Source organism: Anopheles merus, unplaced genomic scaffold (genome assembly GCF_017562075.2).
Source record: "Anopheles merus strain MAF unplaced genomic scaffold, AmerM5.1 LNR4000012, whole genome shotgun sequence".
In the NCBI taxonomy this organism is placed as follows: Eukaryota; Metazoa; Arthropoda; class Insecta; order Diptera; family Culicidae; genus Anopheles; species Anopheles merus.
Genome location: NW_024427592.1, coordinates 136,210 through 160,683, shown reverse-complemented (window position 1 = coordinate 160,683; position 24,474 = coordinate 136,210). Strand labels below are relative to the sequence as shown.

Sequence of the window (24,474 nt, the reverse complement as noted above, 5' to 3'; positions counted from 1 at the left end):
GAGTCTATTATATGGCTGAACAAATCTACATCTCGCTGAACATGTCTATATAATCCTCGAAAACCCTGTAAATACATCGGATCGGAACTGGCAGCTCCGATTGTTCTAAAATTTGGTGGGTTAACGACTGAATCGACCACCACGTGGGTTTGAAGTGGTTTTACAGTGGGTTAAGGACGATTTGGTTATTTGGGATATGACTTATCTAGTGACTAGCTGTTAGAATGGCTATTCCACCTCATGGTCTCTCATAACATCCTTGATTTTAATTGCACAATTGTCAAATTCGGCATGGGTTATGGATGTTGTTCCAGTATTAGCAAAATTAAGTGATTTGTGATTTGTTATTTACTGCTATGTGTAGCTTTTACTGTAAATTATACATTATCATTTAAATTTCGTTTAAATAATACAAATTTTTTGAAATGCGTTTTGCTTTTGTTAAGTTTTACCAATAGTAATAACCTGAAAGTAATAATCATTTATGCTTATTTTAAATATTTTTAATGTAGTTTACGTTCTAGACGACTGCCCAATTGCTTTAAACCTGAGAAACTGTGCAGTGTAAAACATCGTTGTTATGCCTAAAAAGGGAATTGTTGCTAAAAATAAATCAATGAAAATGAAAAAAAGTACCGAAGACACTAGAAGCCTCACCTTTGATGATAAGAGATCTGGCGGTTCTACACCTTTGGGCAATGAAGGCGGCGGTAGCTATCCTGGCAATAAAAAAACTCGTTGCAATTCTTCAAATAACGAAAACAACTACTCAATTGATAGCTCCGTACTTGGATCCTTCAATGATGAGAAACAGGTGATAAAAATGTAGTAAATAATAGTTTTTGTGTAGAAATAGTTGTTATTCGCAGATAAAAATTACGATTATTTTTCATTGTTCTTAATCACATTGCTTTCATTGCACAATCGGATCGTGATGTTAAAATTGTGTTTTAATACAGTGCTGCTTCTCTAAGATGTAGTCTCTTTAAGATTAAATGTTTTTTAAGGTGAAGATTTTGACGGTCCCGTCATATTCCATACATTTTATGTCTCTTCTAGATGAATGCCTCTCTGAGGCAAATATTCTCTAAGCTGGATATTCAATTCAATATTCAACCAAAAATCTTTAAGATCAATTTTTGGATGACAATTGAGACAAATTTTGGTCAAAGGTACATTCTATGGTTTATTGGTTAATTCATAGCGACACCTCCATTAGTTTTCCATAACATGAATATCTCTCTAAGCTGGCGGTCCCTTGAAGTTTCATCGTAGGGAGATTTCACTGTGTTTATTAAAAGAAAGTTTGATAATCTGTAATGTAAGTTTAGTTCCTAGTTTTAGAATTAATGTGCTTCGAAAGCGAGATGCTCAAACCGCTTTAAATCAGCTCAATACCAAAATCAAAGTCCATATAATACAGAGAGGGTCATGCAGAAAACTTGGAACATTGAATAATTTTGACAATAGGATCTAAAGTTTCATTTGTTTCATCGCGGAATGAGTTGTATTGAATGCAGTGTTAGGATTTGTACTGTCCAAGTGTAATTCGTCCTGTCTGTGCTAACTGTCAAAACCCACCTTGGTACCTTGTAAAATGGTGAACTACAATCGAGCTATGCATCAACCTCTACAATAAGTTCAATAAGTTCAAATACAACTTTTCATCGTTGTGTAGCTTTGTACCATTTACACTTAGGGTAAGTGTACCAATTGTGGCTATAGCACCAATTATGGCTATAACGAACACTATTTTTGCTCTAAAACAGTCTTTTTGCATTCTAAAACCACGGAAGGAACATTTTAACACATTTGTGCTTCATTAGTTCCATGCTGGTCACTTCCGTTTGTTAAATATCACCCTTTTAAAATGTGTTGGCAGGATTTTTGGTATCTCTTACCATTTTGCTAAGAGCAGCACTGTAGGATATTAGCGATTTTCAAGCACCTAACCATAATTTCATCTCAAAATCATCATTTTGGTGCAAAATATTAGTTATTTAACGACTACGCATCAAAATTCACCAAAATTTCATCGAAAATATGCCTTTTTTTTGTACGTCCATAATTGGTACAACTAACCTTCGGTGTACCAAATATCGCAGTATGCTATGGATGCTTTGTTGACAATTGTCGTTTTGGTCGTAGTGCGTAGTTTACAAGTGATCAAATCAGAGTTTCTCGTTGTTATTTTCGCAATATAAAGTGTTATTTTGTGTTTTAAGCATCATTTTCTTGTAAAGTGTTCAAATCAGTAATCAGTGGAAAAGTCAGTATAATGAAATCGAATCAGTTTCACCAAAATAATACAGCTTTGAATGACTTTCACACGAAGAAAGCGAAATCTGAAGCCGCTCATGTCGCCTTATTGCCAAATGCGCTTTTGTTCTTCCCTGATCGATAGTTAGTGCTAGTCTTGGCTAGAAGTATCATGGCCAAAAGATAGTTGAACTATGGCTACGATTTTTATTTAAACAAATTCCAACAGACCACCCCGATTGTCTGTGCTCCTCTTCGTATCGCGCTGAAACGGTGGCTGGCTTCGGTATAGCTTCCAGGTGATGTGAAAGATTGTCGGGTGTGTGTCCAAGTACGGTGTCAAAGGTGTACGAAAGTATTTTTTTATGATTAGCCTCATCAATTGTGAGATTAATTGAGCGTGGATATCAATACAACCAGTGTTAGAAAACGGATGTTTTAAAATGTTATTTTTACGTATTTAATGGTGGCTTCATACATTATATTGGTGCAGTGAACTTATTTTTACTTGATTTCAGTTAAAACAATGTCACAAAGTAATTTTTGGTGTAAATATCCACGAGTTTTGGCCTACAACTATTATTGGTACAGCTATGGCGAATTGCTAGGAACTTGGTAACTTGAGATACAATTTTTAATCGTAATTTTCTGTTGTTTCGCTGAACATTGAGTCAAAATAAAAAATACTCTCGTGTTCTACACATTGTAGGCTACATAAAAACATAAATAAGTTTAAAATTTTATCCAATACTTATTTTTACAGGCGTAAAATAGGTATCTTAATGACATATTGCAGTCATAATTGGTACATTTACCCTAGTGTAACGGCATTAATGTCAGTTTTAGCCCCATATATACACTAAACTTGCAACAAAATGGTACAACTACAGCGAAAAAGAGGCTGATCCGAGCCAAACTGTTACTTTTGCGGCACGCTGGTCATGAAAACTTGCACAAACAGCTACACAATGTCCAATATGATCGGTTGTGGTCACCGACGTTGGCTAGCATACCCCCATCCTTAATAAACATACCAAGATTCCAAAACTCCGCGTCAGTGATGATTTTGGGGGATGTATCTAAACGTGAGAAGCTCCTACTGATATTAATAGAGAAAAAGGTGAAAATCAATGCTGCGTGTTCTACAAAACCGACGTTCTGGAGAAAATTGTGATCCTAGCACTTAACGGACTGTATTACTGCATTGTGTGTATGCCCACACGGCGAATGTCGTCCAAGCGTGGTGTCGAGGCAATTTGACTGATTTTCTCGATAAGACTTTGTAGCTTCCCAGGTCTACGCGGTGTCAACCCACTGGACAAGCAGAGTGAACATAAACTGCATACTTTTGAGCAATTTAAGAAGGTTATTTCACGATCTGGGACGAAATACCGATGGACCACGTACGAGCCGCGTGCGATTCTTTCGAGAAGCGTGTTAAGCGTAATTAATAAAGACATTGATCAAAACCATACTTAACACGCTGAATACCAAGCGATTTTTATTTCAACTTCTCATGAGGCATCAGAATTCGCTTTAGAATGTTTGCTTAAGCGCTAAAAATTCAGTAGTTGAATAGCTAAGGTTTTGAATATGTACACGTTTAAATTGAACGTTTTATAGTTGGCGACTCTTTAAATTTGTCAATTTGTCCTGGTTTTAGCACGAAAGATCTCCCAACTCTAGTAATGTTTGCTCGAAATGGTTTTCCATATCATTTCGACTAGATCTCAAAACGCCTGAAATTGTGGATTTGTACGTGATCAACTGTTGCTACGCCTGATAACTATCTTTACTTGAGCAGCTTTTTTTGAGCCCGTCTGGTGGTACAGTCGTCAACTCGTACGACTTAACAACATACCTGTCATGGTGTAGCTTGTCTGGTATACAGAACTATATAATAACAGAACCATCTTGAAACTATCACATTTCACAGAATAAATAGTTAAGTCTTTGACACATCCGGTTTGAACAGCACAGTGATAAAAACGTATTTGAAACATAACTGATAAATGTAGCAAATGCAAGGATAGAATCAAACTGTAACTTATCGTATGGAATTTTATCGTTGGCCTAAATAAACAAGCAAAAAATCATTTCATCTCAAAGATCCTGTCGCAACGGACGAAGCTGGGACTATATAGTACCTGTATAGTTCCGGTACTCACATACACCTCTGAGACATGGACGTTGTCCAAATCTGACGAAACCCTCTTAGCCGCGTTCGAGAGGAAGATACTCAGAAGGATACTTGGCCCCGTATGTGTGGAAGGACAATGGAGGAGCCGCTATAATGACGAGATATACGAGCTGTACGGCGACCTCACTGTCGTCCAGCGTATCAAGCTCGCCAGGCTCCGGTGGGCTGGCCATGTTGTACGCATGGAAACGGACGATCCAGCCTGGGAAATCTTTTTAGGCCGTTTTAGGCCGGACAGAGGAGGCGTGGTAGGCCCAAATTGAGGTGGCAAGAGGCGTGGAGGCGTCCGCCATTAAGGGCGGAATAACGGACTGGAAGACGAAGGCGCGAGACCGTGAGCAGTTTCGAACACTCATGAGGCAGGTCAAGACCGCAAAGCGGTTGTAGCGCCGGATAAGTAAGCAAGTAAGTAAATTAACAAGCATTTTGGAACGGCCCGGTACTTGACTGCATCGGTAAGCGTAAGGCAATAAAATGTCTCAGCGTAGGTCCGTACAGCATGACAAGAAAATAGGAAACAGACTGCATAATGCAACATGCATATGCGTAGCAATAATTGAATCCTGTAAGATAACAACGTAAGACCCGTAGGTCATAAAATCTTAAGTATGTTTTTAAACGTTTTAGAAACACGAAGGATTGCAAGACAAACATAAAAGGCAAAACATAAGGATACATAGAGAACCATAAAATCCTAAAACAGACCAATGGGAAGAAATACAAAATAGACATAGATTAATCATATACACCTACACATCGACACAAGATGTACAAACACAACCAAAAAACACAAATAGTTCAAGAATATAAACTAGAGTTTTCGTGAAATAAACATAGATTTAATTAGACAGTACATGAGACTACACGTCCTTATTCATGAGCTGGGAGTTTCCCCCTTCCCAAAGTAAGGCCTCTTAGCTCCTATGTGAGAATTCAAACGATAAATTAATCTAAATGTTACAGAAGCTTTTTCTGGATATTATTTTGCTGCATAAGTGTGTATTATGTTAAGTCTATTAGTGGCTATATTTGTATGTACTCTATATGTTTGTTAAATCTTAGTTGGTTGTGTATAATAGACCCAAGGTATTTACATGAGTTATTTTTTTTTTTCTTTTGGAGAGTTTCTATTATTGAGGTTTATGCTATTGGTTCCTTTTCCAAATGCCATATATTTTGTTTTTACAATATTTATAAGAAGGTTTAGAGATTATGTTTGGTTTGTAAAAGTGTTAAAAGATGGTTGTCGGTTATTTTGGAGTTCTTGTTAATTTCTTCAATTACCTATGGTCACGATATCATCTGCATATTGGACAAATTGGATATTTTATATTTTTTTTGGTGAATATAAATGTTGATGAGGATGGGAGACATTACATCTCCATGCGGTAATGCATCAGTGACTAGCAATTTTATATTTTGTTGCTTTCTAGTTCTAGTGTTCCGTTTTTCCGAAATGGGATTATCCAAGCTGTTTTATGTTTTTATATGAGTTTTTGTGCCAGTATTTTTGTTTTACAGGCAGTCCCCGAAATACACGGTACCTCTTATACGTGGATTCGGAGGTACGCGGTTTCCTAAATTTGGCAGATTATTTGAGCAAATTATACTGATTTGACACAACCATTGTCAATTGCCAAATAATATCCCATCTGATCGAATATCAAAAAACATTTTAAATGGTGTAAAATTGTTCAATTCAGTCAGAATCATATCAAATAATTAATTTAGAGCCTAAAACCACTTGCAAAATTATACGAAGATTATTGATATTTTAACTGGAAATTACGAGATTCGATTTACGCGGAAATTCCCCATTAACCATGTATCTCGGGGACCGCCTGTACTCCTTTACTCGCATTTTCGAGATTAACAAATACTTGTTGTACCGTTGTACCGTCCGTTGACGACAAGTAAGCACGTGTAAAATGAACGAGAATCGCACCGTTCGAACAGTTTGGTAAAGAGCACTAACGAACGAGATTCTTAAAAAAAGAACGACCAGCCCAGCTAGCAAAGCTGAAGGCCTTTGTATCGGAGCCATCGCGCTCATCAAGGCTCATTCTAAAACAGCCGAAGTCATACAAAATCATGAAAAAGTCTGCGCCCTTTTACTCCGGCTTCCTCCCGAAGTTAACCGAGCCGAACCGAATAGTTGTGTTCGATAAACATTCCCAACCAGCAAAACCGAAGCTATTGGAAAACTTTCCTGTGTGCCAAAGGGAGAGAGCATGTCTTCTTTCTCTAGATTTTGGACGACACAACGCCAATCGTGTAGCCAGACAAACAATTATGAACGAAAAACGGGAGAAGGGGAAACCAATATCCTTCGAGTGACACACACACATGCATCTGCATGCGGATTCCGCTGAACCGAGACTACCCATCTCTCTCGATCTCACATGATGTTTGTGCTATCGCGCTCATCCGGGTGTTAGGCATCCTCAGTCTGTCCAGAACTTTCACTGTGGAAGGATGTGTTGGAGTGATGTGTGATTTTTTGTGCCCCGTACTTTGCTCGTCTACGTTTTAAGTATGGTAAGTTTCTTATCCTCGTGTGTGCTTCAATGAGTACATTCAACTAACGCCTGTTGTCTAAAAAGTTATAGTGCACGCGCATGTTAATCGACGGTTGCCAACATCCTGCAAAACCATCGACGGAAGGTAAACGTTGTCCGGTTTTAAAATATCAAGGTAAGCGTTTCTATAATCATATGTGCAAAATATTGTTTAGTTTGTTTTTTTTTATAAAAAAACATGGATTAATTATTGGTTAATTTTCATCAACAGGGTTCATCACAGCTCTTTCGTAGAAGAGCGCACTTCAAGGACGCCTAGGATACGGCTAAACATACGCAGCACCAGCCCGTGACGTCATTTCCAGATAGGCGCCGGCTGAACACGCGCAGCACCAGTCGGGGATGTCCTAGCGAGAAGGGCAGAAGGAGGAACGAGAGGAAGGGTAACGGAAGGTTACCGCTACAATTGTAGGGGGTGAAGCATCCAGTCGTGTATAGAGTGTGAGTGTGCCAAAACGCATGTGGAAAGAGGAAGTCCAATAAATAGCATGCGAAAGTGTGCATAAAGCAAAAAGAAAAAGCGTCACTACTACAACCAGCAATCCGAAAATATAAGGGGAGAGATAAATACAAATGTATGCGTGAGCAGGACCAGCAATCCAAGCATTTGAATGTGTGCGTGCAGGTCGGTTTGTGCCGTGCTGAATGTTTTTACTTTAGCTGCTGCTAGTGTAAAAACTTACCCAAGGACGCAAAAACCGACGGCGGCCTGTGTAATCTGAGCTCCCTACAAAGCTCTCCACAAAGCTGTCGTTTGCACTCTTGTCGAGAGCTTCGCCACAGGCGCCCGAACCATCCGTCACGCACACATCTAAACGTTCTGGTTTCGTCAGCCACTCACGCATACCAATGTGTTTCCTCCACCCCCTTTTTCGGTTTACTTATAGAAATGATGAGGCTGTTCACATTTGCTTTAAAGCACACATTCGCATGCTGTTTATTGAATAGTATCTCTCTCCCTTCCCACATGTGTTTTGGCATACTCCCGCTGTGTAGACGGCAGAACGCTTTCCCCCTTCCAAATTTACTGTTCATCCTCCTCTTGTTCTTCCTTCCTCCTACCGCGCTCGGGGTACCATCCGTGCTGCGCGTGTTCAGCTGGCTTCAGTTTAGTGATGACGTCATGAACAGGAGCTGCGCGTTTTGAACCGGCTTCTGTTAAGTAATGACGCTGGGCTGCGCGCGTTTCGACAGGTTCTTGGCGTAATCCAGTGCGTTGGTTTGTGGCAGTGTTGTGATGAACGCTGTCCAAAAAAAAAAGAACCAATAATTAATGTATGTAGTATGTATTACTATGGAGAGTTTTGCGCATAAGATTAGATCAACACTTACCTTAATATTTTTAAACTGAAAAACGTTTTCTTTTCGTCGCTCATTTTGAACATTGTTGACGAGGCCAGCATGTAGTCGTTGATAAATAGCGCACACACCTGTAACTTTTTAGACGCCAAGGGTTAGTTGAATGTACTTGCACAAGCACACATGTGAGCAAGAAACTTACCTCAACAATTTGCTAGGATAAATCATTCCATAACTGAACTGAACACGGCCCAAAACGTAGACGAGCAAAGTACGTCGCACAAGAAATCGCACTTCACTTCAGTACATCCTTCCACAGGGAAAGTTCTGGACAGACTACGGATGCCTCACACTCGGATGAGAGCGATAGCAGAAAAATCATGGTGGATCGAGAGAGATGGGTAGACTCGGTGTAGCGCAATAAGATGGTAGATGCATGTGTGTGTGTGACCAACGAAAGACTTCAGTCAACGCTCCTCGCGTGTTTCATCCATCGTTTTTCGTCACACGCACACACCTCTACACGCGCGGCGGTTTGCCGTCCAAAATCTAGAGAAAGAATACAGGGCCTCTCGCTTTGGCACACAGAAAAATATCTCAACAACTTCGGCTCTGCTACTTGGGTAAGGAAATTTTATAGTAAAAATTTTTCACACGGGGCGCCTTCGGCAATTGTTGGCTGGGTACCTACCGTATGCCGCTGTCGGGTCCTGGTGAGTGAAGTATGCATACCTTTCGGGTACTTTCGGGGTATAAGCTCTGTCCCTCTCATGTTAATGGTGAAGATAGAATCGTATGCCATAGGCTTTGCATTCGGGCGTTTTCTGTGTCTCATTTGCTTAGTCCTTGCCTTTATATCCTGATGAGTAAAGCATGCATACTAGCGATGGGAAAAATGAAGATCTCGTCGGAATCGATTCCGGCTAGCTCCGAAATTTTCTGGAATCGATTCCGGATAGTAGGTCCGGAATCAGTTTCCAGAATCGATTCCGGAAGCATTTCGGAATTGGCTCCGGAATCAACTCCGGAATCGGCTCCGGAATTGGTTCTGGAATCGGGTCCGAAATTGGTTCCGGAATCGGCTCCGGAATTAGTTCCGGAATCGGCTCCGGAATCGGAATTGGTCCGGAATTGGTTCCGCAATTGCCTCCGGAATCAAAATCGGTTGTGACATCGGAATTGACTCCGAAATCAGAATTGGTTCCGAAACGGAGTCGGTTTCGGCATCTTCGTAGGAATAGGCGTTTGGGTCCAATGATTCTATGTGTTGATATTGACAAAGAATCAAAATTTACTTGTAAATGATCTATTCACATGGAGATTCGCGGACTTATTTCGCTTCTCACACTTCTTATTTCAATTCAAACCATTCCATTTCTAGAGTCAAGTTCTGACTCCGGAGCCGATTCCGATCCTGGTGTGGGCTCCGGAATCGATTCCGGTGTCTGCTCCGGATTTAACTCCGGAATCAGCTCCGAAACCAACTCCGGAATCGGTTCCGGAATCGGCTACGGAATCGGAATCGATTCCAGTATCGGAATCGGCTCCGGAATTGATTCCGAACACGGAATCGGAATCGAGTAGGTCCGATTCCGAGCTCACACCACTAATGCATACCTTTCGGGTACATTCGGGGTATAAGCCATGTCCCTCTCATGTTAATGGTAAAGATAGAATCTAGAGAAATAAGACATGCTGACGAGACGAGCCCAAAATTTATGAGAACTGGGGATACGTGGGAAACCCTGTATTTGAAATTTTAAAAAAGAACGAAAGAATCGTCTTTCGCGTTCGGGTGTTTTGGTTAGCGAACTAGTTTATTCGCGTTCGGTGAAAATAATCGATTTGTCCATGACTAAATCTTAGTATTGAAACATTCGAAATGATCACGATTTCTTATCGGGAACAGAAATGAAATTGCTCGTTATGCGTGATTTTATTCGTAGAGCATTCAGATTTGCTTGTTTTGCGAAAAATTCTTTAAAAGGGGCACTAATTACGAGGGGTTCCACTGTACTATACATTCATATAATGAGGAAGCGATGAACACAGTGAAGGTGTAATATGTGTAAAATTTAATTTTGCCCCTTAGCTAATGTGTTTCGTAAAATCGCATCAAGCAGTGCTGAGTTTGAGAGATGTGCAATAGAAAATTACAATTGCGTTATTAAATAGCTCAGTGTAGCTCACATCCGCTAACGTGTGATAAAGTGGTATACAACGGTGTATTTTAAAAAAACAACAATTGTTATAAGCGAATGGACTGTTGTTTATTGGACTGGAAACCCTGTAATTGCTTGGCTAAAAAGTGTGCATATATTAGCAAAAACAGACGAAGCGAGTTCGTCGCAGCCAAACACGTGTAACGATTGAATGGATTGGACCGTCAAATTCACCGGGCATGCAAACGCGCTTGCTTTCCCGCTGATGTACAGTATAATCTCACTGTTTGGGTCTTTTTAGTTAACCTAACTAACCCAGTCACTACTTAACCGACATTATCGCGCGATATTTTACAAATTTTATATGAAAAAACGGGCTCAAAATGTTCTCAAAACGTGCTCATTAGTAGCACTAAAGAAACACGTTACTTCAACGGTGCTACAGCGTCTATCATACATGCAGTTCATGTTTACTACATTATTAGTCAATTTATTTAATTCTCTTCATCTCCGCTATCAAAATCCATGCGATGTCGGTCGCATCGTGCTCTATCTGTGCGCCCATTAAAATAATCGCTTAGAAGCTCCCCGGTACTAAAACCTATGCGATTTCGGTCTTCTCGGGCTCTAACTGGGCGCTCATTAAAAGTTTTATGTTTTGTACTGTTTACACGTTTCTTTAGACCAATAACATAATAAATAATTACTCAACACAATACAGATTAAAACTTAGGCACCTCAATCGTTGGGTTGTCTGCAACCAACAAGCTAGCTTTAGATGCACAATTGCGATAATTATCACAATTATCATGCAGCTTTTGAGAATAACCCCTTTTATTGAGAAGCAATGTCTTACCATCATTAAACGACTTTGAAGGGATTTAAGGCCTTAGTCGCCCTAAAAGGCGAATAAAGATTTCTACCCAAAACTTTCAGGCCTGTAACGGGTTCTATTTGAAATCTTTAAAATTTTGAATTCAACGATAACACCTGCTATGCAATTCATAGTGATTTGCGAGGGCTGGCACGACATCAAGTTAACAGCCCCAGCGCCCTCGGCTTTAATAGCTTGCGAGCCTAGGTAATTTTTGTGCCCCTAGTTTTAGTAGTTATATTTATAGCACTCCGAGACCATAACAGTGCAATTTGTAGTGCAATTTTACAAAAATAAAAAATAAAGATTATTTAATATACCATAAAATTTCGAGCAGATGATACTATTCGCAACTCTCTCAATGTTCAACGGGCTGATAGCTTGCTGCCGTCTACTACTACTACTACTACTACTACTACTACTACTACTACTACTACTACTACTACAACAACTACTACTACTACTACTACTACTACTACTACTACTTCGCGGTGGCTAAAATTCAGAGGACAAAGGTCACCGAAGGCGGCTAGTTCAGAAAGGATTCTAACCTTGTCCTCTAGTTTATACGATTCTTTTTCATCTAGACTTGTTCAACCAACAACCCGTTGGTGGATTCGATCATATTAACCGATCGGATAAAATTTATCGACTTTCGTTGGCGATCAGGCCCAATGAGTCATAAATATTGGATATTAACATGTTTTATGATGGCATGATTATGAAGAAAAAAAAAACATAAGTGGCTCCAATCGAACATCAAAAATGTAACATTCTAAGGTTGAAGCCGTGCAAATCCGGTCGGAGCAATTCGGAGCCGAATGAATCCTTTACTGGGCATTCGGGGGCATTGAGATTGTCACATTTGGTGGGACCGACTGTCTGCGAACGGACGGCGTCCACGAGCCTGCTCACGCCCGAATGCAGAGCCGATGGCATACGATTCTAGTGTCGATTATCTGATTCAAACGGAAAAGTATCTAATAAAACCGCGCTACACGAACTGAAAAGAAATCGGTATTATACAAGCTTGTTAGAGACTTCTTTCGTTGACTCGAGACATTTCTACCAAATTGATCACAAATGGCTTTGTTAGTTGAAACAAACTGCATCGCGGAACGCAGGAAGTATCGTACCGATTTATAATTATTTATAGGTGTGCCGTATCATTGTTCTTAAAATGTTTTTAGCAATGTCATGCAAAGTAGCGCTTGTTAAAAAATAACAAAATACACAGAAATTATATCTAATTTCTGTGTATTTTGTTATTCCCACCCTTTTTCCAGTGAATAGTTACAAAAAATCTCTGTTACATGCAATTCGTGTGGTTTAAATATATTTATATTAGTAGTTAAACCGTATAAAAAAACGCTTTCCGTAGCTATAACCTAACGGAAAGCTGTTGGACAAAAAACGGTCTCCGTTTGAGTCAGGTAATGCAAATGACCTTCGTTCAGTTCGTTATATCAAACCAGAGACAAATTGAGTTCTCTAACACGGATCATAATAGAAAATGAGCATTTTTGATACTTTTTCTCAAGCAGTTGAGTCACATAATCGGCGCTTCTATCTTCACCATTAACATGAGAGGGATAGAGCTTATACCCCGAACGTACTCGTAAGGTATGCTTGCTTCACTCATCAAGATCTAAAGGCAAGTACAAGGCTAAAGAGACACAGAAAAGTTTCCTCACGGCTACACATGTCCTTTTGATGCGTTGTCTATGCGTCTTGCTCGGTATCACAGCGGCATACGGCAGGTAAGCAGTACAAATGCTGCTACCTGTTACGCACACATATTTATCGAACATAACTATTCGGTTCGGCTCGGTAAACTTCACGAGGACGCCGGAACAAAAGGGCGCAGACATTTTCATGATTTTGTATGACTTCGGCTGTTTTGGATCGTACGTGTAGGCGCTGACACTGGATCCATTTCTGCAGACTAGTCGCTCCGCGCGACAACCGATGACTCGAACCGAACCGAATGGCTCTAAACGGCTCTATAGCCTTCGAAGGGCACCGAACGGAACTGTTGGTTTCATTAGGCCGGAATCGGAGTCTAAGATCTAGCTAAGATTCGGAAATGGTTTTGAGCCGTTGTTATGATTCCGACAATCCATGACTAGTTGGTGCGAAGTTTGCAAGTCTGGGTTTCAAGTTATTTTCATTCCTTTTTGGTTTCTATACAGTTGACGCAAATCAATTTTTCTATATGTGAAATGTGCATCCATATCCAGAATGTGCAATCGAGTGTGCACAAAATTATGCTAATATTCAGAATATAATCGAAACATAATACGACTGAGTTTGCATTTGATTCAATGTTTCTTAAGGGTCTCGATTGTTCTGTATATAAGTTTATGAGATGTTATGGGAACATTCATGTTAGTTTCGAAAAATATACCGACAAAATGATGGTTACTCTTCGACAAATAAAAATAATAGATTTTTTGTTTGCAGTGCTTTTAGCAATTCTCAACATATTCTCGCGGGCCGCCAGTTTGACATACCTGCTCTATGCTATCACTAATGCTCTCCTTCATCCTGAAATACCTTTTTCCGTGATTCAATTACATGTTTTCTTCGATTTTATCTTTATCTCTATACATACAGTACCATCATTTGGAGTACAGAGCCGACATCACCATGAAAATGAACGCCGGTAGTTTGAATAGTAACAAAAACTCAAATCGCAATGGCAATAATAACAACAATGCAGTATCGCAGAAAAATGATAATAAGAAATTGGCCAAAGAAATCAAATCACTAGTGCTGTGGGCATCACCAATGAAAACATTAAAATATGCAAGCCTTGAAGTAATATACTTATTTCAAACTAACCTAAGTAGGTAAGGCATTTAAAAAAAAAGTTTTTTTTTATATTTTGATTGTTCATAATCTTGTTATGATGTTGATATGTTGCTGTGGTAGCGAATTGCATTAATAATAAATATGTAACAATCCAAATTATGCTTGGTTGATTGATAATTAGAACAATAACACTGACATTCAAATATTTATCTTTTTTGCAGGTTACTACATCGACGAACACAGCTTATCGCCCTATTAATTGTAATATGTAGCACTGCTGTGGCTATTTACACACCAGGTCAACACCAAATTCTTGTACAACACTTGAAACATAAAGGAATCTTCGTAATTTATTGGTTAGGTTTGGGTATTTTATCCTCTGTGGGACTTGGGACCGGATTGCATACATTTTTGTTGTATCTAGGACCACATATTGCCAGTGTAACCCTAGCAGCATATGAGTGCAGTTCTCTCAACTTTCCTGAACCGCCGTATCCTAATGAGTACGTATTTTTCATATTATTGACACCCATTTTTCACCTAATTGACATTTTCGAGTACGGATGGTCGAGAATTCGAGTAATTCTCCTTAACACGTTGACTGCCACGTCCAAAGTTCGTGTATTATATAGGTCGATGCTTCCCAATTGACATTTTCAAGCACGAATAACCGGAAATTCGAGCAAAGTCCCTTAAACTGGAGTCTCAAACTTCCCTTAAACTGCACCAGTTTAAGGGAATTTAGAAAAAGTCCTTTAAAATCAACTGTTGTGATATTTTTTCGTTTCTTTCTTCTAGATTCGCTCGCAAATTTTGTTTTCGGTCGTGATAGCCATATAGGACATTCAGCCATTTTATATTTAATTGATGCCGATTTTTTATAAAATTACATCCCACAAAATTACCTTTGGTTTTCATCAAAAACCAAAGCTATGTATGAAAAATGACCTCGGCGGCATCGTCCATCGATACAAGAAAGTCAAATTTACGAACACACCAAATCTTAGCGCTTTCAACACACTTTATCACACACAAATCAATAATTTCAAGCGTATCGAGGACTAATCGAGTAGATATGGTAAAACAATTTCGAGCAAATGTCACATGGGATTGCTCTTTTTTCCCCTAATACAAAGATCATGGATTTGACAGTTGCCTCGTCCATTTCTACACGCACGTACACAAGCTCGAAGTGAACGGGGTGTTAGTTTGGCGAATATTTTTACTTATTTTGGAGCTTTTTTCGTTTTTATTAATTTAATAATATTATGAATATGTTCAAATGTGTTCTCCCAGCAAATATTTGCACCACACACAATGGTTTTACTGAAAATAAACTGTATTCGATGCACCAGTTTCATCACAATATCACATGATTTTGAGTGTTTTTTGGATGTGTGGTACTCATAAATAATTATTACACTTGATGTAACCGAGAAATATCGTTTAAAGAGCATTCAAGATAAAAATTCCAAAATTAATGAATCGGATGCAGCATCCCATACAAAATGTAAACAAACGAACTGAACGAGGCAACTGTCAAACCAAGATTTCTTCCTTACTTACTGTCATTTGTCAATTACTTAGGCATGCATCCAAGGTGGAATGTATAATGAGGTGTAGTTATAGCGCTTTTGGCGATCCCCCCCCTGGGCTCCGATTTTGACAGATGGTTTTCCGCTTGTATATGTATTGATGGATTGTTTACGTTTTGCATAGTCAATATTTGGTAGAGATCAATTTGGGTGAATATTTTAGTTTATTAGAACACAGCCCGTGATTTAAAATGGAAATTTTCCTTCGAGAACTTGAAGCGTTCGCCAAACGCGGAAAACTAACTGTCGGTTTTCTTCGCCGATTGTTCTTCCACCTAGCTGTCAAAACGGGCTTATAACTTGACCTGATATCTTTACGGTCCTTGCATGCATCGACTTGAATGCTATATGGACTTTGGCCACGTCATCCAGATATGGGTGACAGCGATGCTTCCCAGGGGACCACGTCCGTCCACTTGCGGGTGACAACAAAAGCACTCGCGAAACCTCGTGTACGATACACACTAATACTATGGCTTGCTTACGAAAGACGGCACGCGCTGTACAGTTCCAAGAAAAGAGAAAATGATATAGCCCACCCACAATTCCTATATACTTTCTCAGTTGCGCTTATGTAGGGGATTAGGAGGCACCTAGAGTCCAGACATTAATACGTATCGCTGGAAGCGAGCGAGGCGCGCTAAACACTAACATGTTTAAGCTAGCGGCTCGCGTTCTAAAGCGATTTCTGTGATCCCATGGGAAATTTTGCTGAAATCCGCTTGGCAGTCAACGTGTTAAACTGCAGCCTTAAACTTCATTTAAACAGCTCCACCCAATTGACATTTTCGAGCTCGAAAACCGGGATTTCGAGCTATTTCCCAGAAAGTGCCGCCTTAAACTTCCCTTAAAAGTATTTTTGGGTATTTTTTAAAAGTAAAATCGACTGTGATGTGGATGTTATTATTTCTTTCTTCTCTGTGCTTTGGTAAATAACGTTTCCAATCCTTATCACTGACCGTCATTTTATACCAACACTCACCGAATTTACACAAAATGACGCCGCACGAAATGTGCCTTCTATTTTCCCCAAACATTCAAGCAGATGAATCTAAAACGAATTTGACGCCAATAGAAGAAGATCACTCAATTGCATAAACGAATTTTGATGCTTTCAACACGTTTTATCACAACACAAATCCACAATTTTTGGTATATTGTGATCGTGAACGACAAAAAAAACTCTTACAGTGTAAGTGAACGACAAAAAAAACTCTTAAAATCGACTGTGGTGTGACTTTTACGACCTTTCTTGCAGTTTTGTCGGGAAATAAAGTTTGCGCTGGTTATAGTTATTCAATTAGCAATTTTAGCTTTAAACCCGATTTTTTAAAATACTGTAGCTTTCGTTATTCATCAAAAGCCAATGATATCAATGCAAAATGAACTTGACGCCATCATTAATTGGGCCTGATCGCGAACGAAAGTCTATAACGGAGTGGATAACTCAACCGGTTAGCAAAATTTCAATGTGATCTGATTGCGGTTTCTAAATCAGAAGCTTCGGTATCCGGTCGGCATGGCAGTGGAGTGGAATGGAGTTTACCTCCATAGCAACTTGTTTAAAATGTCGACAGTGGGATATGCAGTTAATAAATTCATACAAAAAAAAAAATCATTTCAGTCGGATAGTCATATCCACTGCTGTACCCCAGTTGATATAACAGTGAAAAACTAAATAATATGAAGAAAAAAACAATGTTTAACAGCAAACAAAACAAGGATGTTTTATCGCTGTTTGAGTCATTTGAGATAATTTATCACTTGATTGATAAAATATTTTTTTAGATCTTTATCTAGAATTTTTATCTAGACTAAAGAATTTATATGTTTTTAATAAAGAATCAAAACACATAATTTTAGGTTTGTAATAGGTTTTTAGTCTTTATAGTTCAAACTACGGAATAAGAAACCAACAAAAGAAATCCTTCTCTTTTATCCAACCTTATGACGGCACGTTTAGTTGACAAAATCAGGAGACCGTTATCATTAAATTGCCAAGGCTACCATTTTAATACCATGACTTGACACAGAGGTTGGTGACGCCATATTAGAATCGTTTCCGACACGTGGATGCAACGAGATTGAGAAGACGCATAGGATCACTAGGTGCAAGAAAGTATAAGTAACTCATACCGTTAGAGCGGTGAGTTCCGGTCAGAATCGTTGGAGTTTTCTTGCGCCTATCGAAGGTGTTGTGGCTACTTGTACCTTCCGGACTATATCAAAATCTAATAATATAATAAAGAAATATAAACATCTTTGGGTCGCTTATGGATGACTACAGCCCGGGAATGTTCGGATTGAATCACACATCGCTAAGTTCCACGCCTCGTGACAAACGCGACACACAATGATTTTTTATTCTTCATTAATTTAAACCAATATGTACACTTGAACAGCGCATCTCAACTGAATCACATGGTTTACAATTTTAACGTAGTTATTTTATTTTTATCAAATCTGACGAAATCGTCTTGGCCCCATATGTGTGGAATCTCGCATGAAAACGGACGACCCAGTTCGTAAAATGTTCTTAGGGAGAGTTGCGGATTTAGGGTGTTGACCGTAAGGCCCTAAGCGGTAAAAGGAGTGGGGTCTCCCTGTAGGTGTTGAACGTCATTTTCTTCATTTGACTTTGGATCAAACACACTTTAATATTTTTCCTGGGGTGTTGCTGGGGAGTGGGGGGTTGGTTGGGATCCCTCATAAATGAGCCCCTTATAGTGTTTGAGTCTCTTCGCCCATGGAGCCTCTATCGTTCACGGAGGCCTGCGATGAGACTACCCAACATTTTCCGAGATACCAAACACATCATTTCCGAGTGAATCTAGAAGAAAGTAACGAAAAAGCCGCATCACAGTTGATTTCAAAGGACTTTTTCTAAATTCCCTTTAACTGGTGCAGTTTAAGGTAAGTTAAAGGCTCCAGTTTAAGGAAATTTGCTCGAATTCCCGATTATTCGTGCTCGAAAATGTCCATTGGGTACTGTATACACCATATATGCTGGGCTTTCCATCCACTGGCCCCCCTCGTGGTCACTCAGCCTCATTACATAACATTACATTACCGTTAAATTCGCCATGGCGGAGGGGGTGTAGTAGGTTTAAATTTAAGTGGCCAGATGACATGAAGGTTTCCGAAAGGATTCAAACCTCCAGTTCATGCGATTTTTTTTTTCATCTAAACTTGTTCAGACAACCACCCGTTTTACACTTTACCTGGATTGTTTGAATAGGCCTACAGTCGGTACTGTCTAAGGCCACTTCTGATGTAGATTATTCATTAGATAGTCCGTAAATTATCCAAATATACTATTTCATTCATTGCGAAAAACAACACCGCTAAATGTAAACAGAAGTGTGATTGACAGATAGGCAAAACCAATGGCTATTTGAATGGAAAAAAGTTATCCACCAGAGGAGAAAATTATCCACCGGTGGAAAACAAATTCCACCGGTAGAATCGATCATATTATCCGATCCGATAAAATTTATCGACTTTCGACGAGTAAACATAATCTTGGTAATTTCAACACAGTTCATCTCTAACAAATCCACAATTTCAGACGTTTTGAATTCTAGTCGAACAGGTATGGGAAAACAATTTCGAGCAAATGTCACTTTCTGTTGTTACAAATGTATTGTTTGTGTTCTTTCTATGCTGTGCTTGAATTGAAATCTGCTCCCTTTTGTTTCTTTAGCGTTGCGCTGTGCAAATTCCTTTACTTGCAGTAGCTACGTAATAATTTCGACAGAATCGAAGAAAAAATAACTCATACACCGTTATAATATGTTAATGTTCAATCATTTTATTGCTACTGAAGGCACATATCCAGACATAATTTTCTTCTTCTTTGATTCATCCACCGTTGATTTTCAATGTACATCTAGTGGGCTTGGCTTCCAGTGACTTACAGGGGTTTTCAAATCAGTTTCGAATGTGAACATTGTTATTCATCGCGTGCAATGTTATTTCACATCCAACTGATAGGTCATATGTACCAGTATTGGGCAGGTTAGTGCTTTAGTTTCATAAAAACTGCTTGTACACTTAAAATTTTTATTACTTTACATGAAAGTGACGTTATTTTGAGCGATAAACTAACATATTGTGTGGTGATAGTTTTTATTTGCCGATTTAAATGTATTTTTTAGAGACATTCGTTAAAATGCAAACACTGTGTTTGATCCTATTTTTGGCAGTTTGGTCCTATTTTCGGCAGGCTGTGCTACTATTTTCGGCAACGCGAATACGGGTCGGTAAATGTTTTAATTAAAGCCAATAGGTTGACAAAATGTTTAAAACAGTTTTACACTCTCATTTTTCTAAGATTGGTGTTGAAAAGTACTTAAATTATTGATTTTATAGACAGTTAAGAGTAACTCATACGGAGAGCAAGCGAACTCAATTAATCCTTTTGACCTCGGGCCTCGCACGGCCACATAGTTTGCGTAGTCTTTGATGGCAAGAAACAAGAACACATAGAATAGCATTTTGTTCACTCATAGCGTAGGCAGGTACGTGCCACCAAATTAGCCGAAGACATTGACAATGGATCCAACGCAACGCCGGCAAAGTATAAAAACCTATATGATAGTTACGCTTTACTTTTAATATTCTTTTCAATCACAACAAAGAAGCGCAGCTTAAAAAAATGCGACGTGAATGAAGTTCCGCCCTGAGATCGAAAACCACAACGAACGAAGAACAGCTGTAAATAATACATACACAAATACCAATACATAGCAAAGAGAGCGAATACTGTTACAAGCCACGTACGGCCTTTTTTTGCAGACCTCCTTTCGCATATGGCGGCAAATTTAACAAACGCCTTGCATTGCTCAAATCAAGGCCTTTTGTTGTGAATTTGTGGAGAAAATTGTAATAAAGGGTGACATAATTTTACTTCAGATAAATTCGAATGATCGTCGTACTTTGTTCTTCATGCAGTCACTGAGTTACCATGATGCCCGTTTTTATGAAATCTGTAAAAACAACTATGATTAAAAATAACAGCATGAATCGCTTGTTCAAGTTTCACAATGAAAGTATCGCGCAACTTTTCATCAATGCGCCCAACACTTCACAAAATTAAAACACCGAGCACCCGGGACTTAAGGTAATACAGGGTTTCAAATCATATAAAGGAATAGTTCAATCACTTAGGGGAATGTTGCAAATCGGTAGGGGAATATTGCAAGCAAGCTGTGGAGGTTTGCAATCATATAGTAGGGGAGTGTTGCAATCGATTTGGGGAATTTTGCAAGCGGGCAAGCCAAAATGAAGCCAAATTTGATGACATTCGATGATATTCGATGACGAGTCCATACAAAAGTAATATGTTCCACGATAGATATTTGGCATTTCATCGAACCATACAAGATGACAGCTGGGTACATACAATTAGGCGTGAAATGTTTCAATCTGGTTAATGTTGGCTATTTTACACGGTTCACGGCGTGAAATTGTATCTACATGTCTGGTTGCATCCCAGATCGGGCTGCAATGGTTTGCTAGCAATCGCAACGATAGGTATTAAGCGGAGACTCCCCCTCCACATTGGATCACATGGGAGAACTTTGGCTATGAGCGATTGACACCGTACCGTTGGCTACGATCCTTGTGTTAGTGTATCGGAATACCTCCTCCCCTTCCTCCCCTACCTCTCTCGCAACTCAAAATCCGTTCTATATTCTTTCATTCGAACATACCCGTTCGTCTCGTTTGGAAAAAAATCTAGTTTCGTTCCTATACTTTTTTTTGTAATTTTCCTGTCACCAATTTTGACATCTTACACCTGTTCTCACTTTCCTCTGAATCTTTATCCGGTTACTATGGATCGCAATCCATGAGAATGGATCGCAATCAACTGCGTCTGAATCGTTTTCAGCTACGTTTGGATCGTTTTCAGCTACGTTTGGATCGCTCTCAGCTACCTTTGGATTTTGCGGTAGCTCGTGAAAATTTCGTTGCGTCGCAAAGCTTACTTGGTGACTGCTTGGCGTACACTGGTGGACATAAAAAGAGGAACTTTATTCTGTGACCGAAAGACATAGTTCTTGTCAGAAATATTTGGTAGCCCTGAAAAGGACTGTTTAAGTGGTTGTTGGGAGGTGGTGTTGCGGTGTTCCACAGAGCGAAAACACATTCTAACGGTCAATGTGTTGACCGTTATTCGCTATCACTTCCTGACAGCGTTTGGCCATATCGCCGATAAGGTTACGGCATTCGCTTCTGGGTATGCGTTTCCACATAGCCCTGCAGCGTCTCCATAGCGCATCGGCAGAACGTGCATGCTTGTTCTTAAGCTGACGCTTGAGAGTTGCCCACAGATTTCAATCGGGTTTAGGTCAGGACTCGACGCAGGCCACGGTAGAACTTGCACATCCTCGTTTGCCCAAAAAACATTTAACTATTCGCGATGTGTGCTTAGAGTCGTTATCATGCTGAAAGATGTAATGGTCTTCGTCTCCGATTTTTTCTCGGGCGTATGGCAACATCTTACGACTAAGTATTTTTCTATACCCTTCCGAGTTCAGTGTCCCGTTGATACGGAACAAAGGACCCGGGCCGTGCCAGGAGAAGCAACCCCACACCATTGCTTGGCCGCCTCCGTGCTTTAGGGTTTTTATCGTATTTTTCGGATGATACGCCTGATTAGGAAGGCGCCAGACGTATTTAGTGCCGTCCGAACCATCCAGATTGATTCTGGACTCATCCGAAAAAATGATTTTGCTCCACCAAAAGATGGATGCAGCTAAATGTTCATGTTCCTCGGCAAACCGAATGCGCGTTTCTAGAACCCACCGGCGTGTAAATGGCGAGACACCGTTTTCGTCGAAATTTGCAATCCAAGCTCCTGCTTGATACGACTGCAAGTTTTGAAAGGATCCGCCCTGATTATCTCATCAATCTGCGCGTCAACGTCAGCCGTAGTTTTTCGCGGACGTCCTGTGGATTTATCCGTAGCCTCGCTGCGAATATCGTTGTCCATAAACTTCCGCGAACGGCCGAACGCCTTGCAGATTGTTTTGATGGGCACGTTCTCACGATACAAACCCTGAATATGTTTCCGCTCCTCTGGAGTGCAGTGCTTTCCGCGATCCATGATGAATTTGTGGAATTTTCTAATCGCAAACTTTCACCTTGACCTCTGTTTGAAGAATAAAGCGCAACACGGTTTGGCTCTCCTTTTATACTGCCGCAAAACGCTATCGACACTCGTAGCTCAGATAAGTAGCGCACCAAAATTGAGAGTATAAAAGGCAAACATTGGCGATTGCAAATTCAGTACGCCTTGAACTGTTGGCGATGACACACCTAGTGCACGCAAAAAAAACACACAATTTTTTTCCTATTTTTATGTCCACCGGTGTACCTCACGATTCACATCATAACATACAATATGAAAAGCAACATAACATAGAATATTTCATATTGTTCTATGTTTGAACTATGTCGGCTTCTACGCATCAGAATAGATTCCCAACCAGACCGTCCCTCCATAGCAAAGAAGGAATATCCGGCTAAATCTGGAAAGCCTAAACAGGATGACCACGTAGGTCGTTACGTCAAAAAGAAGAAGATTGTGCAGGTTTGTTTGGAAAACTTGGTCAAAGAATAAAAAAATGTATAAATTGTGATGTAAGCTTCTAATAAAAAAATACGATTAGATTTTACAATTGAATGCATTAATTATTTAATTCTTTCCTTGGGATGCAAATGTGTCCCGCGGTCACTGAATAAACGGTCGCGCTGCAATGAAATTTGCGCGGGCTACCGCAAAAACCAAAGGGAAATGAGAGCGATCCAAACGTAGCTGAAAACGATCCAAACGAAGCTGAAAACGATTCAGACGTAGTTGATTGCGATCCATTCTCATGGATTGCGATCCATAGCAACCGGATAAAGATTCAGAGGAGAACAGGTGTAAGTAACGATGAAGGCTCGTTGATGCATCTAGTTGTCTCTTCAAATGTGTTGAAAATAGTCAAAATTATTACGAATTGTTGAAAACTAAGGATGCTATTCATATCGAACACTGACATGTGCAGATAACCCATACATACATAATTCAAGCAAATACAATGAGCGTGCAAAGCAAATGAGGTAGAATAAAGGAGATACATCTTGTAAGAATATTATAAGTACTATTCTGTACTTAAAACTGTATTGTTATGAAATCAATAAGTCTCTGATAATCAAGTCCATTAGTGGTACTGGCAAACACAAATCAACAACGGTTGTTGTGCCAAAGAAGAAGAAGAAGGTATTCCAAATGAGACCATTGAATTTATTTTATGTTTGGTTTTTTTTTTCAGAATACTTTGCCCTGATGAGAACGGTACTGCAGAACTTATTGTACCATCGTTATGGTCTATTATGACAAAGGTTCGTTATGAAGCATTTCTTTGGGGTGCCGGAACTGCATTGGGAGAACTTCCACCCTACTTTATGGCTAAGGCCGCTCGGCTATCGGGTAATAATACTGAAGAATTAGAAAATTTACAAGAACTAGAAAAACTTCAAAAACGTAAACAAGAAGGTGAAAATTTGAATTTGTTCGATAAAGGTAAACTGATGATGGAGGATATTGTTGAACGTGTAGGATTTTTTGGTATTCTTCTGTGTGCTAGTGTGAGTATAGAAATATTCCGAAATCTTTTGCATTTTATTTTATAAATTCTTT

General features: G+C 39.5%; 1 protein-coding gene and 2 long non-coding RNA genes across 7 annotated transcripts in view; 2 read left to right on the top strand and 1 right to left on the bottom strand.

Annotated features, from left to right (window-relative positions):
- Window positions 1–24,474, top strand: part of LOC121600931 (vacuole membrane protein 1) — a 54,256-nt gene that overhangs the window by 29,138 nt on the left and 644 nt on the right. For 2 of the 4 annotated variants that reach the window (XM_041929701.1, XM_041929702.1), the window contains exons 2-5: window positions 513–814; window positions 13,990–14,225; window positions 14,409–14,690; window positions 24,107–24,422. In XM_041929701.1, the coding sequence (XP_041785635.1) occupies window positions 581–814; window positions 13,990–14,225; window positions 14,409–14,690; window positions 24,107–24,422 (1,068 nt within the window). In that variant the 5' untranslated portion in view covers window positions 513–580. The remainder of the gene's footprint in view (window positions 1–512; window positions 815–13,989; window positions 14,226–14,408; window positions 14,691–24,106; window positions 24,423–24,474) is intronic. The other 2 variants (XM_041929704.1, XM_041929703.1) reach the window with 1 other exon arrangement.
- Window positions 4,600–7,841, top strand: LOC121600932. Its single transcript, XR_006005920.1, has 3 exons — window positions 4,600–6,997; window positions 7,063–7,153; window positions 7,250–7,841. It is a non-coding gene; the product is annotated as an uncharacterized LOC121600932 (long non-coding RNA).
- Window positions 8,119–8,662, bottom strand: LOC121600933. Of its 2 annotated transcripts, none has more exons than XR_006005921.1 (3): window positions 8,540–8,662; window positions 8,371–8,474; window positions 8,119–8,282 (listed from the first exon to the last, which is right to left on the bottom strand). It is a non-coding gene; the product is annotated as an uncharacterized LOC121600933 (long non-coding RNA). The 2 variants fall into 2 exon arrangements; XR_006005922.1 differs by having other exon boundaries at window positions 8,371–8,468.